This window comes from Setaria italica, chromosome VIII, assembly GCF_000263155.2.
Source record: "Setaria italica strain Yugu1 chromosome VIII, Setaria_italica_v2.0, whole genome shotgun sequence".
Classification (NCBI taxonomy): Eukaryota; Viridiplantae; Streptophyta; class Magnoliopsida; order Poales; family Poaceae; genus Setaria; species Setaria italica.
In genome coordinates, this window is record NC_028457.1 from 38,724,215 (window position 1) to 38,739,531 (window position 15,317).

Genomic DNA, 15,317 nt, shown 5'->3' on the forward strand with positions numbered 1-15,317 from the left:
AGCATCAATATGATATTAAATAAAAAAAAGTTTTAACTACAAAGTTGTAGATCTCATCGAGATCTACAAGTTTCATATAAAGTTTATCTCTATCCAAGTTGATATGAATTAGTTATGATTTTTTAAAAATATGGTGCGGAGGGGTATACCCCTTGTCGCCGGCTAAGCCGGCGGTAAGGCCCCTTCCGCCGGCCCAACCGCCGCCTGGACCGGTGGTAAGGCCCGTCGAGGCCGCTGCAAGCAGACGGAGGAGGACGGGGAGCTGCCGGTGTGGCACTCCGAGGGGCGAGCGCGGTGGCGGGGGACTGAGCAGTGAGCAGCACGATCCCAATGGTGACGCATCAGAGAAGGGCGCGGATGCCTTGAGGATCGCCGGCGGGTCCCCCTGTAATCTCGTCCGCCAAGTCTCATGGTCTCCTGCAGCCGCGTGCGTTCAAGAAGGTGAGATCCCACAACTAAGGTTCGTGGCACGGTCGGATTCCCGGCCTGAAAGAAACTTATCTGCCGTTCTGTGTTCATGCTTTGTGCTCTGCAAATTAAAGTTTCCCCATTTTCGATGTAAATTTTGGCCATACGCATGTAGTGTGGTGGTACTGGTAGTAACCTGTGCTGACTTGTGGAAGCGTCACCGGAGTGATGGCAATACACATGGAAATCGACAAATACATAGACATTGTAGAGTCTTGGCACTACACTATGCATACCTTATACCTTGCCAACGTCCCTATGAATCTAACAAGTGCAAGATAGTTTAACTTAGTTTTTCTACTTTTGTTGTTTAATAGAAGCGAGCGTTTGTGCCCTGAAAGGCTGTAACAAGTGTAAGATGCATGGTGTAGCTTAGTCTCCACTTGCCGGCCATATCCACCGAGTCTGAGGAGGACGTTCTTCCAGATGCTGACAAACAACTGCAGAGCACTCCGTCCATCCTTCTTACTCGCATTGAGCCCCTTCTCTCCTTCTCGAGACCAATTCCAAGGCAAACTTTTGGAAACTTTGGAGCAATGGCATGGTGCTTAAGTGTATTATTGTCATGCAGTGCAGAACCTGATTCCTTTCACCCATTATTATTGTCATGCGGTTGCCCTCCTGCGCATCAGGTCCCAGGCATCAATGCTGCACCTATCGACTGTGACCTGGCACCAAACCGTATTATGGTAACCATATTCTTGTGATTTCACAATTCAAAGGCATCGTTTATCCTCCCTCTCCCTGCTGCTGCTCATTCTCCCTTCACCGAACTACTTGTTGCAATCAGAAGAAAGATCAAAGAGTTGAAGAGACGGATCGGAAGCTAGTCACCGTTGATTGGTTCGTGAGTGATGTTATGATCCGTCCCTCCATCATAACCGTTGGAACCCAGCTGATGCAGAAGCTAAGTACCTGAAGCAATTTGTAGAAACGAATAGAACTGGTTATTTCACTTATTTCTTTGCTCAAACTTTGCTGTTTGGCAGGCTTGTTCTTGTGCTAAAATGACTCCGGCTTCGGCTCATTCAGTAAGCGGCTTTTTATGATTCTAGCTTATTCTATTGAAAAATGTTTGGCAAAATAGCTTCTTCAAGTTAGATTGAGATCAATAAAAAGATGTTCAAAATACCCTAAGAGCATATACTTTTTCATTCCTTTTTTTTCTTTTCCATCATTCTTTTATTCCATCTACTATTTTTTTCCTTGCGCTTTTTTTTGGCCAGGTGTGCCTTATCCGCTTCGGCCCTCCCCAACATGCCTTTTTTTTTTCCCTATTTCTTTTCTTGCCGAGCGTGCTTTATCTCCTTCGTTGAATTCACTGGCACCCGTTGCGTTCGATGCTCGCGCAGCAGCCTGGGACCTCGAGCTCGCCCGCGGCCCGCCTAGGAGCTCCGGCAGCCGGTCCGCTCCGCCGCCGGTGCGGCAACCACGCCGCCGTCAGACCGCCTCACGCGGCCACCGGTCGTCCCCGCGATACACCGCCGCCGGTGCGCCGTACGCGGCGGCGCTGTCCCGCCGCTCCTCCACCTACCGTCGGCCTGCGCCACCACCAGCGCACCGGCAGCACCGCGAGCTGCCGCGCCGCCCCAACGTTGGTCCTTCCCGAGCCCGGTGTCGTCACCAAGGTCGCGGAGAGAAGGTAAGGGGAGTGGCAATTTTGCAGTAGTTTTGACGAACTTGAGGAGCAAAGTTAAAGCACATGGCTGTGGGGAAGAGGAGAAGCAGGGGAAAGCTCCTTTTTATGGCTCACGCTGCTCAGTTCGATTTGATGATTGGCTTCACACCGGCTTTTCATGTGAAGCCCTTTTCAACTCACCCGTTTGGTAGGGTTTGGACAGCCCTACCAAAGGCCCCATTTCTGCTTAGAGTTTGTGCCTTGTGGTGAGACTAAATTAGCTGCTTATTCTGCAGGTTGCATTCAGGAGATCGAGCTGCCGGATCGGAGGAGGTCATATCAGCCGTGTTGGTTGTGCACTTGTGTTGCTGCCGGCGGAGAAGCAACCATGGTGATCGGGCCACTGATCTCCATGGTGATGAAGAAGGCATCCAGCTACCTGCTGGACCAATACAAGGTGATGGAAGGCATGAAGGAGCAGCGCAAGACCCTGGAGCGCAAGCTCCCAGCAATCCTGCACATCATCCAGGATGCGGAGGAGAAAGGAGCCTCCCGACCTGAAGTAGCAGCTTGGCTCAAAGACCTCAAGACAGCAGCCTATGAGGCCAACGACGTCTTTGATGAGTTCAAGTACGAGGCGCTTCGGCGAGAAGCCAAGAAGAAGGGCCACCACAGCAAGCTTGGAGCGGAGGTAGCAAGACTCCTCGTCCCCGCTCGTAATCCCATTGTATTCCGTTACAGGATGGGCAAGAAGCTACGCAAGATTGTGCAGACCATCGAGGCCTTGGTCACCGAGATGAATACATTTGGTTTCAGGCACTTGCAGCAAGCACAGCCATCAAGGCAGTGGCGACAGACAGATTCCATAATCATTGACTCCGACAGAGATATTCTTAGCAGATCTAGAGATCGGGAGAAGAAGAAAATCGTGGGGATGCTCCTTGATCAAGCTAGCAACAGGGATCTCATGGTTCTTCCAATTGTTGGGATGGGTGGGATGGGCAAGACCACCTTTGTGCAACTCATTTACAATGACCCTGCAATCGAGAAGCACTTTGAGCTTCGAAGGTGGTGCTGCGTGTCAGATGATTTCGATGTCAGTACCATTGCAAGCAACATCTGCCAGACCAATGAGAAATGTCGTGAAAAATCATTGCAGGAGCTCCAGAGTACAATAAGTGGAAAAAGGTACCTCATTGTGTTAGATGATGTATGGAATCGGGATGCTGATAAGTGGGGAAAACTAAAGACCTGCCTTAAACAGGGTGGCAAGGGCAGTGCAGTACTAACAACAACTCGTGATGCAGAAGTGGCTCGCATTATGACCATGGGTGTAGCTGAAGCCCATAATATCGAGAATCTGAGTGACGAGCATTTAAAGGAAATTGTCCAGAGCAGAGCATTCAGCTTGCAAAATCCAAATATAGAAGAGCAAGATGGCATTCTCAGTGGATTTGTTCGTCGATGCGTTGGATCTCCCTTGGCTGCCAAAGCCTTTGGCTCTATGTTGAGTAACAGGACTAGTATAAATGAATGGAAGGATGTATTAGCTAAAAGTGACATTTGTAGTGAGAAAACCGGAATTTTACCGATCCTCAAGCTCAGTTTTGATGACCTATCCCCAGATATGAAGCAGTGCTTTGCATTTTGTGCTTTATTTCCTAAAGATTATGAGATTGATGTGGACCTCTTGATTCGACTGTGGATGGCACATGACTTCGTACCTGTGCAAGAGGATGACAATCCAGAAACCGTAGGAAAATATATTTTCGAGGAGCTAACTCGGAGGTCATTCTTTCAAGATGTTAGGCAAACACGTCCAATTGGCAATCTTCGTAGGTCAACCATATGCAGGATACATGATCTCATGCACGACATTGCTCTATCAGTTCTGCGGAAAGAATGTGTCACTATAGTTGATAAGCCGAGCGTCAACAAGCTGTTGCTAAATCCGACCCGCCACCTCTTCTTATCAATATACGGTGTTAGTCCTGTTTTCGTGCAAGAACAGGTTACAAGTCTATTGAAGAAACAAACTGCAATGCTCCATACGTTGTTTATCAAAGGTTATGGTCAACCCCTTGATATATCAAAGTACACTTCACTGCGAGCATTACACCTTCCAGCAGATAGGTTATCATGTGTAGGACAGGAACAGCTTACAAGACACATACAGCACCTAAGGTATCTTAATCTGTCGTCACATGAGTTCGAGAAACTTCCTGAAGGTATAAGCATGATGTATAATCTACAAACGTTGGACCTCTCTCATTGCAGACACCTTCGTCAACTTCCAAAGGATATGAAGTATATGGCAAACCTCCGACACCTCTATACCCATGGATGCAAATCATTGACGTGCATGCCTCCAGGACTTGGACAGATCACTTCTCTGCGGACTCTAACTTATTTTGTTATTGGTGATGGCTTGGGATGTAGTACTATTGCGGAACTTCAAAACTTAAATCTTGGTGGAGAGTTAGAGTTAAGTGGTCTGCAAAATGTAACAGAAGTGCTTGCAAAAGCAGCCAATCTTGAAAAAAAAGAGAAACTCACATACTTATCTCTCAAGTGGAATGATGATGCCCGTGAGAAACCAGATTCTCATAATGAGGTGTTAGATGCCCTTAAACCTCATCATCAGCTGGAGATGCTAAGAATAAAGTCCTACAAAGGCACCAATTTACCGTCATGGATAACAGATCTTAGTATGTTGCAGCACTTGACTGAGCTCCATCTGCTTGGTTGTATGCTGTGTGAGGAATTTCCTCAATTCTGCCATTTCAAAGCCCTTGAAGTTCTGCATTTGGAAAAGTTGGACAAATTGCGAAGCCTATGCAGCCATATGGTGTCTACGCCATTTCCAGCACTGAAGCAACTCCGGTTACATGATTTGGAGAGCTTGGAGAGATGGGTCGCAACAGAAGGAAAAGAAGATGATGAATTAACCTTTCCTCTACTTGAGGAGGTCGATATAGACAACTGTCCAAAGTTGACTAGCCTACCTGAAGCACCAAAGCTCAGGGTTGTAAGTTTGGATGAAGGCAAGCCGCTGCTCTCCTTAGGAATAGTTAAATCAAGGCACATGTCTTCAATTTCTAAGCTAAAGCTGCGTGTCCATGACACAGAAGCACTGCCTGAGATAGATTATAATTGGGATTCATCACAGAAACAGAAACTATCTTTGGGTGGCACAGAAGCCGCACCTCTGTCAGAACTGAACATATCTGGCTGCAACTTTTTCTTCGTATCAAGCCAGTCACAGCTAACACCTGGGGTCTGGAAATGGTTTGAACATCTTGTATATTTCACAATTGAAAACTGTGATGTGCTCATCTACTGGCCAGAAGAAGTGTTCCAAAGCTTGGTATCTTTGAAGGAGTTGTGGATTCAGTCCTGCAACAAGCTAATAGGGCCCACACAAGCGAAAGGTGTCGAACCTACACAAACGACAGATCAACTCCTACCACATCTAAACATGATACGTATATACTGTTGTGAAAGCATGGCACAGCTCTTCATTCTTCCCCCATCTATCAGACTTATTCATATTGAGGAATGCCCTAAGCTTGAGTTCATATGGGGAAAGGAGGAGCATATTGACACATATACATCGCTGGAACATTGCCGCGACCCTGCATCCACCACTGGTAACCTAGAGCAATCGCCGTCTCCAATTATTCGCCGTCCATGCCTTGTAGATCTATCTATAAGCAGTTGTGATAGCCTGTTAACACTTCCAAATCTACCACCGTCCCTCAAATATTTACACATCTGGAGCTGTGAGAAGCTCTGCTCTGTGTCAGGAGACCTGTGTGCACTCGAGGAGCTACATATTTTTGACTGCAATAAGTTACAGTCAGTCAATTCCTTGGGAGACCACCCATCATTAGAAACACTGTATCTTAATCGCTGCCGATGCCTTGCATCTTTAGGATGTGATGGTGGTCGTGGAAGTTACTCTGCTCTTCAGAGCCATAAGATCGAAGACTGCCCAGCCATAGACATGAAGCAGTTTTACTAACGCCATCAAACAGCTGCTTGACAGCTTTGAATATGAAGACGTATCACACGTTCATTCAAGCAGCTCTGATGAAGGTACGACCTTTCACTTTCCTCTTATTCAATTTGTTTCCTTCAAATTTCCCTGCTTTGCATGCCCTCCTATTTTGTTGACTAACTGGTGTAACCCCACATATTGGTGTTGAGATCAGTTGATGCGGAATCACTGAAGTACTACTGAAACGAGATCCTGATCGGTCTCAGTTTTGGAGAGCAATTTGTGGTGAACGGAGGCAGTCCAAGGCTTCAAGAACTCATGGAGTCGTGCTGTACCATTCTGCACTGCCAGGGCCAAAACAACACAATTCCTTTATATAAGTTGGGTAAGTAAAAAACCATGCCTTCGTCTGTGTTAATCAAATCTCATTTAGCACATATATGGGGACGTGTTGTTAACTTGTTACCCCATGCTTTTCATTTTTTCTGTGCAGACATGACCCATTTGTCCTTAAAAAGCATAAAGGAGGGCACTCACATGTACACACGACTGCTATCTGGAAGCTTCATTGCAGATCTAGAGATCAGGAGAAGAAGGAAATCGTGGGGATGCAGATTTGCTTTCAACGGTCAAAACAGAGCTACAAATGATTAGTTGTAGTCGTGTGTGGTCCTTCCATCACGAGTCGGTTTTTTCTTTTGCGCTATAGAGAAGCTTTTCAGTTGTTGTCTCTTTTACGGTTGATTTGATTCCTTTTTTCCTTTCTATGGGCCTGTTTGGCTCCACCCTATTAAAGTTTAACACCTGTCACATCGGATGTTTGGATGCTAATTAGAAGTATTAAATATAGACTGATTACAAAACTAATTGCACAGTTGGAGTGTAATTCGCGAGACGAATCTATTAAGCCTAATCAGTCCATGATTTGATAATGTGGTGCTACAGTAACCATTTGCTAATGGTGAATTAATTAGGCTTAATAGATTCGTCTCGCGAATTAGCACAGGGTTCTGCAATTAATTTTATAATTAGCTTATGTTTAATTTTTCTAATTAGGATCCGAACATTCGATGTGACACTATTAAAGTTTAGCACCTCGTATCCAAACACCCCCTATTAATATAACATGAAAATCCTCTTGCCATCTTTTTTTAAAAAAAATCGTAGGGATGCTGCTTGATGAAGCTAGCAACATGGATTTCATGGTTCTTCCGATTGTTGGAATGGGTGGGATAAGCAAGACCACCTTTAATTTGTGCAACTCATTTTTTCGGCTGTCAGATGAACATCCGATGCGTTTCCTTCATCTTCTAGTAAGTATATATCTAGGTGCATAGTAAAAATTATATATCTAGAAAAAATGACCTACAATTTAAAATGGAGGGATTACGTTGGAACATCAACCAAACAAATGGACGAACCCGTTTAATTATTTGGCCTCCAAGAATGCTATACGACCTGAATGAATAACTGAAGGCTATCAAGGCACTTATTGTTGTACATAGGAACTGAGCTTGACTTAGATATATTTATTTGCAAACAGGTGTGAAATGTGATACAATAATTCAGAAAGCTAGACGTCGTGAGCCATCCGAGAGATAAGAAGAAGCTTCTCATTACGGTGCACATCCATCCCATACGACTCTGACATTTCGATGCCTGTCAACACTGGCGGAAGCTCCCAATTGAAGTGGTAGATGAGGTTGGCAAGAATGATTTCGAAAGTGGCGGTGGTGAAGTTTATACCCAGGCACATCCTTCGCCCAGACCCAAACAGCAAGAAACAGAAGTCGTTCCCCCGGAAGTCGGAAGCAGCATCCATGGCTTCTTCCATGAACCGCTCGGGCATGAACTCCTCTGCACTCTCCCAGTAGGTGGTGTCCCTGCATAGAGCCCACGCGTTGACGATTACACGTGTCCCGAAGGGTATGGTATAGCCCTCCACATTGCATTCCGACTTTTTTATTTTTTGAACTTTTTTTTGAAAGATTCTTACAAATAGGTCCTTGGCGAAAACATTTCAAAATCTGGACCCTTAGCTTGGCGCCACCATCGTACACGTCTCGGCGCTAGCGGCTCTGGCGCCTAGGTCATTGCGCAGCTGGTGACGTGGATGCTGACATGGCGGGGGCTTGGCACCAAGGTGGATGACGCCAAGCTTCGTATTTCAACCACCTGCCTCCTTCCTACCCGAGCCTTCCTCCTCTTCTTTCTCCTCCCTCTCGGATTTTTTCTCTCCCCACTTCACCCTACATCACGAATCGGCCTATTGGATCTTGAAAACTTTGATTTGATCCGTGGATCTTCGAGAGCAAGGTATCCTCGCTCCCTCATAGTTTTTTTTCACGTCGATTCGGTATATATTAGTCGGAGTTTTGAACTTAGGGTTCATGCAACCGTAGGATGTCAAGGCGTGGAAAAGCTAGGAAACTAAGGTAACCTCAACGCACGTTGTTATGTTATGGGTTCATTGTTGTGGATCGAATGGGAAACCCTAGGTATAGGTTTAATGTTAATTGCTTTCGGTTCTTACAACGAAATGGACTAAATTGTAGTTATGGCGGGATGACTGGAAATGCCTTCGACCCATTGCCTCTGCCAAGTGGTGTTCCAGTGCCCATGTGCTTTTACAGCGATCCTTGCAAGGTAGCCAAGTCCGATGCAGAGGACACGTATAGGAAGAGGTATTGGATGTGTTCCAATTTTGCGTTTGAGCCTACACTTCGTCAGCGCCGCATTAACAAGATGGTGAGAAATTGATGTTGTCTAATAATTATTTTGTTTCGTATGACATCTTGCATGATTTTTTTATTTTCTAACAATTGCATTTGTTGCAAACCCCTCTACTGCTCTGTGATTTTGAGCAGTGGATTGACACTGAGATCAAGCCTGAAGATAAGGAGGAGATGCAGGAAATGTTGCGGTGGGAGGCAGAGAAGAAGGAGACAACGGAGAACAGACACAGAGAGGAGGCTGCAGAAAAGGAGCACAAGGAAAAGGAGAAAAAGAGGCATGCTGCTGCGAACAGGGAGGAGAGGGAGAAGAAGCTTGAGCGTGCACGCTGAGCGAAAGCAGCGATTGAGGAGAATCCCAATGCCCTGAGGAAGGGAAAGTGGCCTCGTTGCACACAGTAGTCTTCAGTACTTGCTAGTTCTATGGTTTATTCATGAACAATGTTATCTACTGTTGGACTTTTCATTGTGTTGTCATGTAATGGACTTTAAGTATGGATGATGATAAAAAGAAGTACCGACAGATGCTCATCACTGAATCAACACATGCCATCGAAATTTTGGCAGAATTTCCCCTATTATTTTTACACAATCCATACATGTAAGTGAGATGAATTTTTAACCTCAATACAACATGTTCAAACATACAAATATATGCCACATTCATAATGAAAGTCCACAAAATGCATAATGAAAGTCCACAAAGTTCATAATGAAAGTCCACAATAGTACATATACACAATAGTTCATAATAAAAGTCCATATACACATTAGTTCATAATAATAGTCCATATACACAATAGTTCATAATGAAAGTCCACAAAGTCCATGTTATTACATAATAACATCTACCACAAACGTTCACTACCTCCTAGTCTTACCCTTACCCTTGTGACCAAGAGTGTCGGTACCTGGAGTGTAAGGGGAAGGTGGACGATATCTCCTAGTGCCTGCAAGCTGTGTAGGCTGAGTCAAGGGAGCGTCCTGGAGCTGAAACGGGCCAAGCTCTTCGTGCCTCTCGTCATCCTCATCCTCGTATGCAATGCCTTTGGCCTGTGTAGCTGCTTGGCTAGACGAACCTATGCCTCCTCTGCTTGAGGAAGGAACATGCATGTCTCGCATTGTGGCTGTCCTGCAACCACAATGAGCAGCCGCACGGCGTAGCCGACGTGATAGTCTCTATTGTACAAGAAATAGGTTAAGTGAAAGAATTTAACGTATTAATAATATATTTGAAAGCATATTTAGAATCTTATGTCTAGGAAGCTACGCGTCTCGTCGTCTCTGACTCTCGGACGAAACTGCTCAATGTCTTCAACCGAGGTTTTGAGGGTATGGCCCTACAACAAAGTAAATGTACCATCATTAAATCACTAAGTCACTATCTACCTAAATCACTAAGTCAGTATCTACCTAAATCACTAAATCACTAAATCTACCTAAATCACTTAAGTCAACTAATCACTAAGTCACTTAACATAGAAAAATAAGGCAATTGACTTACCAATCTATCCAAGATTGGTCCTGCCTCCACTTGCCTTCCTACACAAGTACTTCGGTCGTATGTCGTGTCTTCATCGTCGAAGGACTCGATGTCGCTGTAGTCATCTTGTGTCCATTGTAGCCTCAGCCTGCAACGGCTCGCACCTTGGTACCAAGCTTGGTATCGCATGTACTCACTGTTTGTGTGCGGCTCGTTGTTCTCATCCACGTTGTCGTGGAACTCCTCCCATTGCTCAATGTAAGGCTGGTGGTATACATGTCACTCAAAAACCTTCCTGTTCTTCTTATGATCCAACCTGCACGTCACGTAAGATGTATAACTGCCCATAGTCGTATAACCTGAGTTAATGTAAGGGACCATCATGAGATAATTGAAATAGCAAAACACTTCCTTGTGTAAACTCTACGCCAGTCGAGAATGGAGCCGTTGGCCCAAATCTGTTCTCATGCCAAATTAGAGTGCAACTCGATCAGGCTGGGTGGAACTCGACCGGCATAGAAAACATATAAGAGGGCACCTCATCTGTATAAAGTCATCCATCGCTCGCACACATGGTGCTCAAAAGGAAAAGTAAGTGCCCCCTCTCCCTATGTATGGCTCCCACGACACCTGCAACATGTCCAAACAAGATGTCAGATGATATACTAAAACTAATTGAAATCAGCATGGGAAATAAAATGTACTTACACTAGACACCGTGAGCGTGTCTAGCTCGTTCGTGAAATCATGGTACGCCCACTCCAACATCGTGTGTAGAACCCTAACCTGGTCCCAAAGGTACGCCCACGTAGGATGCTGTCTCGGAGGCTGACCTGGGAACCACTCATGGCGAGACAGAACCTCAGGACGGCCAACTGGTAGACGCGCCCACATCCACAACTGCTGTAGGTACACACATCCACCAAGTGATGCTGAGGATGAAGACCGACGACAAGCCTCGCACAGCTGCAGGTAGAGAAAACCCAACATTGCAGAGCCCCAGCTGTACTGACCCGCCTGGTGCCAGTCGGTGAGGCAGTGGATCCAAAACCACAATGTAGTGTCACCCGTGGCATCGGGGAAGAGAATGCATGCAAAGAGGTGTAGGATCCATGCCCTGCAGTAGTTCTCAACTGTTTGCTCATTTACATCCTCGAGGCATTGTGCAAACTGTTGCCGGAGCCAGGAGATTAGAACACCAGAAGTGTGAGCACCTTGCTCGTCAACCTCATGCCCAAGGAAGGCTGCTACTCGTTCTCTCCAACCATCTGACCTGCACGGCCCAGTCACTGCATCACCGCGAATCGTCAAACCTAACATCTTCTGACAGTCCTCAAACGTAACTATTATCTCTCCGAAAGGCAAGTGAAAGGTATGAATCTCAGGCCGCCACCTACAGTTTAGACAAAGGAAGATTACATGTCAAATAGGCTAGGGCATGAACGATTGGCTATGAATGGACGCAATGATTGAAGATAGTACCTGTCAACCAACGCTGTTATGGCTGCTGAGTTGAACTTGGGCAACCCATGACGAACCTGAAATGAGATGACATCTAGGCCAGCAGCTTGCACCATAGGAGTGTACCGGTCGTCGTACCGCATGTCCAAGAACCCATCGTGGGTTCTAGAACCAAGGAGCGGAAGGTCATGCATGCAATGAAACAGAGTCTTCCGTTATTTCACGAACAACACATGTACGCTTACAAAAAATCAATCAACACGTACATATTATTACTACCCCCCCACCCCCCGCTATGAGACATCCTTGATGGGTCTGGTCGTACACCGGGTCGAGCAAGTGGAGTTGCGCCATCCTACAAAAAATCAATGAAATATAAATTAAGTATGCAGTGAAACATAAACTTAGAAATGTACAAATAATTGACACAATTGCAAGTATAAATTGAGACATGCATAATTAATTGAGTGGATACGACATATATGAAATAATGAAAAGAACCACTAGTCGCACCTCACTACTCTGCCAATGGCACGTGCATGAACTGTGGTCCAGTCTACCGCACTTGCTGCACTCGTTCTGCTCGGGGTCAGTAAGAAATGGGGTTGCCCTACCACGCCTCGCTCTTCCGGGTATTTGATCCATAACCATCATGTGCCTCGTCCTCTTTCTTGATCCACGCCTGTTCCAACGGTAAGCTGGATCCGCAATGTACTTTAGCCCATCATCAACATGAGGGACATGACTAGTATTCCAACAGATGCGCTCCTATTCTTTCTGCACTTCTGCTCCCATCTCCGTGTCAAATTGTATTACGGGTGTAGTTTAGCACTGAACAACATGATTTTGTGGTGCTGGGATTGAATCATAGGAGTGCTATTTGTGTGTCCGGAGCCAACTTTGACTGATCTGAATTTTGGTAAAATTTCATCCGAATTTGTTTAAAATCCAGTTGAATCCAGGCCCGAAATTTCCTGAATTTCCGAATTTCGTCCATTTCGGAAGGCTCCGAATTTTTTCAACTTTTGAATCCCAGAACCTTGGTTGAGAAGCGGAGAGATGGGAGACCTAGTTTTCATCTTCGTTGCCTCGTTGGAGGGGAATACTGCATCTGGAGGAATCGCGCGGAGGACAAGCTCATGGAAGGCCCCGCTTTCGATTACAGAGAAAATCTTCGTTGGTCCGTGGGATTTGATTACAGCGAAGGCGAAGCAAACATGTTTAACCGGTATCTGATTACATGGTACCAGATACGGAGCGATTTTTACTGAAACAAACATCACCTAGAGCTGACTATTATATTCAAATACTGACAAAAAGTAGAATACTTCTCAGACAAGCCAGCCATTACAACAATAACAACACAACAACTGGATTACCGGCGTGTCACAATAACACACAACAAGAAGCTACGTACCACGAAGCAACAGAAACAGCACTCTTGCAAATTAAGGGATAAACAACACCCCCAAGGAAATGGCGATGAAATTAAACCAGGCCCCGCCTGCAGAGCTTTGAGCACCTACACATATATAGCAGGTGCATGCAGCTCTCTATTACAGAAACAGTAGATCGAAAACGACGAGCAACCAAGCATCGAGCAGCAACACTACTTACTTCTTCTCTCAATGCAAGCAGGAAGAGAAGGCAAGCTAGCGAGCTGATCAGCAGAGAAGTCGCCGGGATTCAGATGACTGCCGCGGTCGGCGTGCAGCGGCGCTCGCAGAAGTTTCCAGCAAAATGCGGAACTTCAAGCGGGCCGGGGCTCCTAGATAGCATGTACATCTTTGGGCTTGTTCGCTTCAGCTTATAAGCCGGCTGAAAAGCTGAAACGGCTGATTTGTTGTAAGAGGAAAACACTGTTTGGTGGCTGATAAGCCGGCTGAATAAGCTGAAGCGAACAGGCCGTTTGATCCAACAGCAGCCCATGAACAACAAACAGTAGCAGCAGCTAGCGTATGAGGGTGGTGTGTGGTGGGGCCAAAGGCCAATCTTGCAAGACAGCAGGAAGGAGCGTAACATGCATGCCCGTGTGCAGTACTGCCGTGGGTGTTGAGCACTTTTTTTTCTTGCTCCCGTTGTACTCATGGAAACATTTCAAAAGTATAGATTCAATATTTTGCATATTATTTAAACATTTCAAACATTTATGGAAACCACATTTTAGATAAACTGGTTCAATATTTTGCATAATATTGTTGAAATAGTGTACCTTAAACGTTGAGCTAAATATATAAAAATGTTGAGCTAATATATCTAAAATGATGAAACTAAGAAAATAAAGATGAAAAAAATATATACAGTCATGTGGGATCTCAATCCGTTAGAAAAATTTCGAAAAGGCTCATAGTTTATTCGGAATTAAAATTAAATGAACCGTTAGAGAGATAAGTAAGTTGAAAAGTTCGAAATCAAAACTCACATCACCCAACAAGTAGCTGACACCTATCCGTCCTTTCAGCAGCTCCACCCACCTCGCGCCAGCATACTAGCACATGGTGGTCCCCAGCCACCTCTCGCCAGATCGCAGTGCCCGATGGGAGATCCGGCGATGCCGTTGCGTCGAAGGAGAGGGCGGAACCGACGAGGGTCGCCGGCGGCTCCCACCCCGAACGCGTCCTGACCCACTCCGGCAGGGCCTCCCGCAGGTACGGTGAGCGCTTCCATCCGTGGTCCGCAAGCAGTAATGTCTGATTTTTCGCTTTCTTCTCCGGAATTCGTCACATATGTCATCGTCCTGTGTTTATATATCCTTTTTATGCTGCAAAGCTTTCACGATTTTGATGAGAGATTTGTTCATGTTTGTGCCCACATAGTAGTCAATGTGCCACTAGTACTGATTGCAATACGTACGGAAATTGGTTTTGTGTCTGTTCTTTCTCCATCTCAATCATCAATCAAATGGGGGTAGTCGTCGGTACGCCGGGTGGGCCGAGTTGGCCAAACTGCACAGTGGTGGTGGCAGCCAAGGTGTTGTTCAAGGTCGGGCTGGCACGCACACGGCCGTACCACATCAGGGTGTGTCCTGCTTCCCCGTCAACTTCCTCAATACGACTCGGTACGCCACTGTACCTAATCCTCCAAAACTCCAACTCCAAAGGCTCGCTGAACGGAAAAAAATTCTAGGAGGACGGTCCCCAAATCCTTCTCCGTGAGGATCCACTCCCGATGGTTGCAGGCATGGCAACATATAATTGATCCGCCGCCACCAACGACTGAGGTTTCTTCCACCTCGTCAACTACCACCACCTCCTCCACCCACCTCTCTTCTTCTCCGGCTACCCTGCGCGCGCCCTCGCCGCCGTGCGTGCCTCCAGCGAGCTCCCAGGCCCCGACGGCGCCAGCACTACGGCCGCGCCCCGGTGGCCGGCGGCGTCTCCTACTCCTCTAACGTGGACCTGTTCCGCTCGCCTTCAGCTGCCGTGGGAGCCGCGTAATGGAGGAGGGTGGTGGGCCAAGCGACAGCTAGCTGTGGTGTGGTGGGCATCCTCATTTACTAATCTCCACCCACCTTCCGATGAATAAAAATTGACCTCTTTATGCTGCCTTTGTCAT

At 46.2% G+C, this 15,317-nt stretch overlaps 2 protein-coding genes across 6 annotated transcripts in view; one reads left to right on the forward strand and one right to left on the reverse strand.

Moving 5' to 3' along the window:
• Positions 1 to 1,206: 1,206 nt before the first annotated feature.
• On the forward strand, positions 1,207 to 6,896 carry LOC101763353 (putative disease resistance protein RGA4). 5 transcript variants are annotated; one of them, XM_022829100.1, is made up of 5 exons: positions 1,207 to 1,499; positions 1,695 to 2,110; positions 2,383 to 6,184; positions 6,301 to 6,471; positions 6,580 to 6,896. In XM_022829100.1, the coding sequence occupies exon 3, from the start codon at positions 2,475 to 2,477 to the stop codon at positions 6,108 to 6,110; it is 3,636 nt and encodes a 1,211-aa protein (XP_022684835.1). In that variant the 5' UTR covers positions 1,207 to 1,499; positions 1,695 to 2,110; positions 2,383 to 2,474; the 3' UTR covers positions 6,111 to 6,184; positions 6,301 to 6,471; positions 6,580 to 6,896. The 5 variants fall into 5 exon arrangements, with proteins under 5 accessions (XP_022684835.1, XP_012703809.1, XP_012703808.1 ...); XM_012848355.2 differs by lacking the exons at positions 1,207 to 1,499; positions 1,695 to 2,110 and adding an exon at positions 2,117 to 2,294 and having other exon boundaries at positions 2,383 to 4,270; positions 4,364 to 6,184; XM_012848354.2 differs by lacking the exons at positions 1,207 to 1,499; positions 1,695 to 2,110 and adding an exon at positions 2,117 to 2,294.
• Positions 6,897 to 7,659: 763 nt separating this feature from the next.
• The window catches only part of LOC101771196 (indole-2-monooxygenase), a 103,643-nt gene continuing 95,985 nt past the window's right edge, over positions 7,660 to 15,317 (reverse strand). Inside the window, exon 8 of the mRNA XM_012848289.1 lies at positions 7,660 to 8,043. Coding sequence (XP_012703743.1) covers positions 7,660 to 8,043 — 384 coding nt within the window. The remainder of the gene's footprint in view (positions 8,044 to 15,317) is intronic.

Coding starts and splice junctions, on each gene's coding strand:
- LOC101763353 (XM_012848354.2), top strand. CDS start 2,171: ATGGCTGTGGGGAAGAGGAGAAGCAGGGGAAAGCTCCTTTTTATGGCT. Junction 2,295..2,382: donor CTTTTCAACTCACCCGTTTG/GTAGGGTTTGGA, acceptor CTTATTCTGCAG/GTTGCATTCAGGAGATCGAG.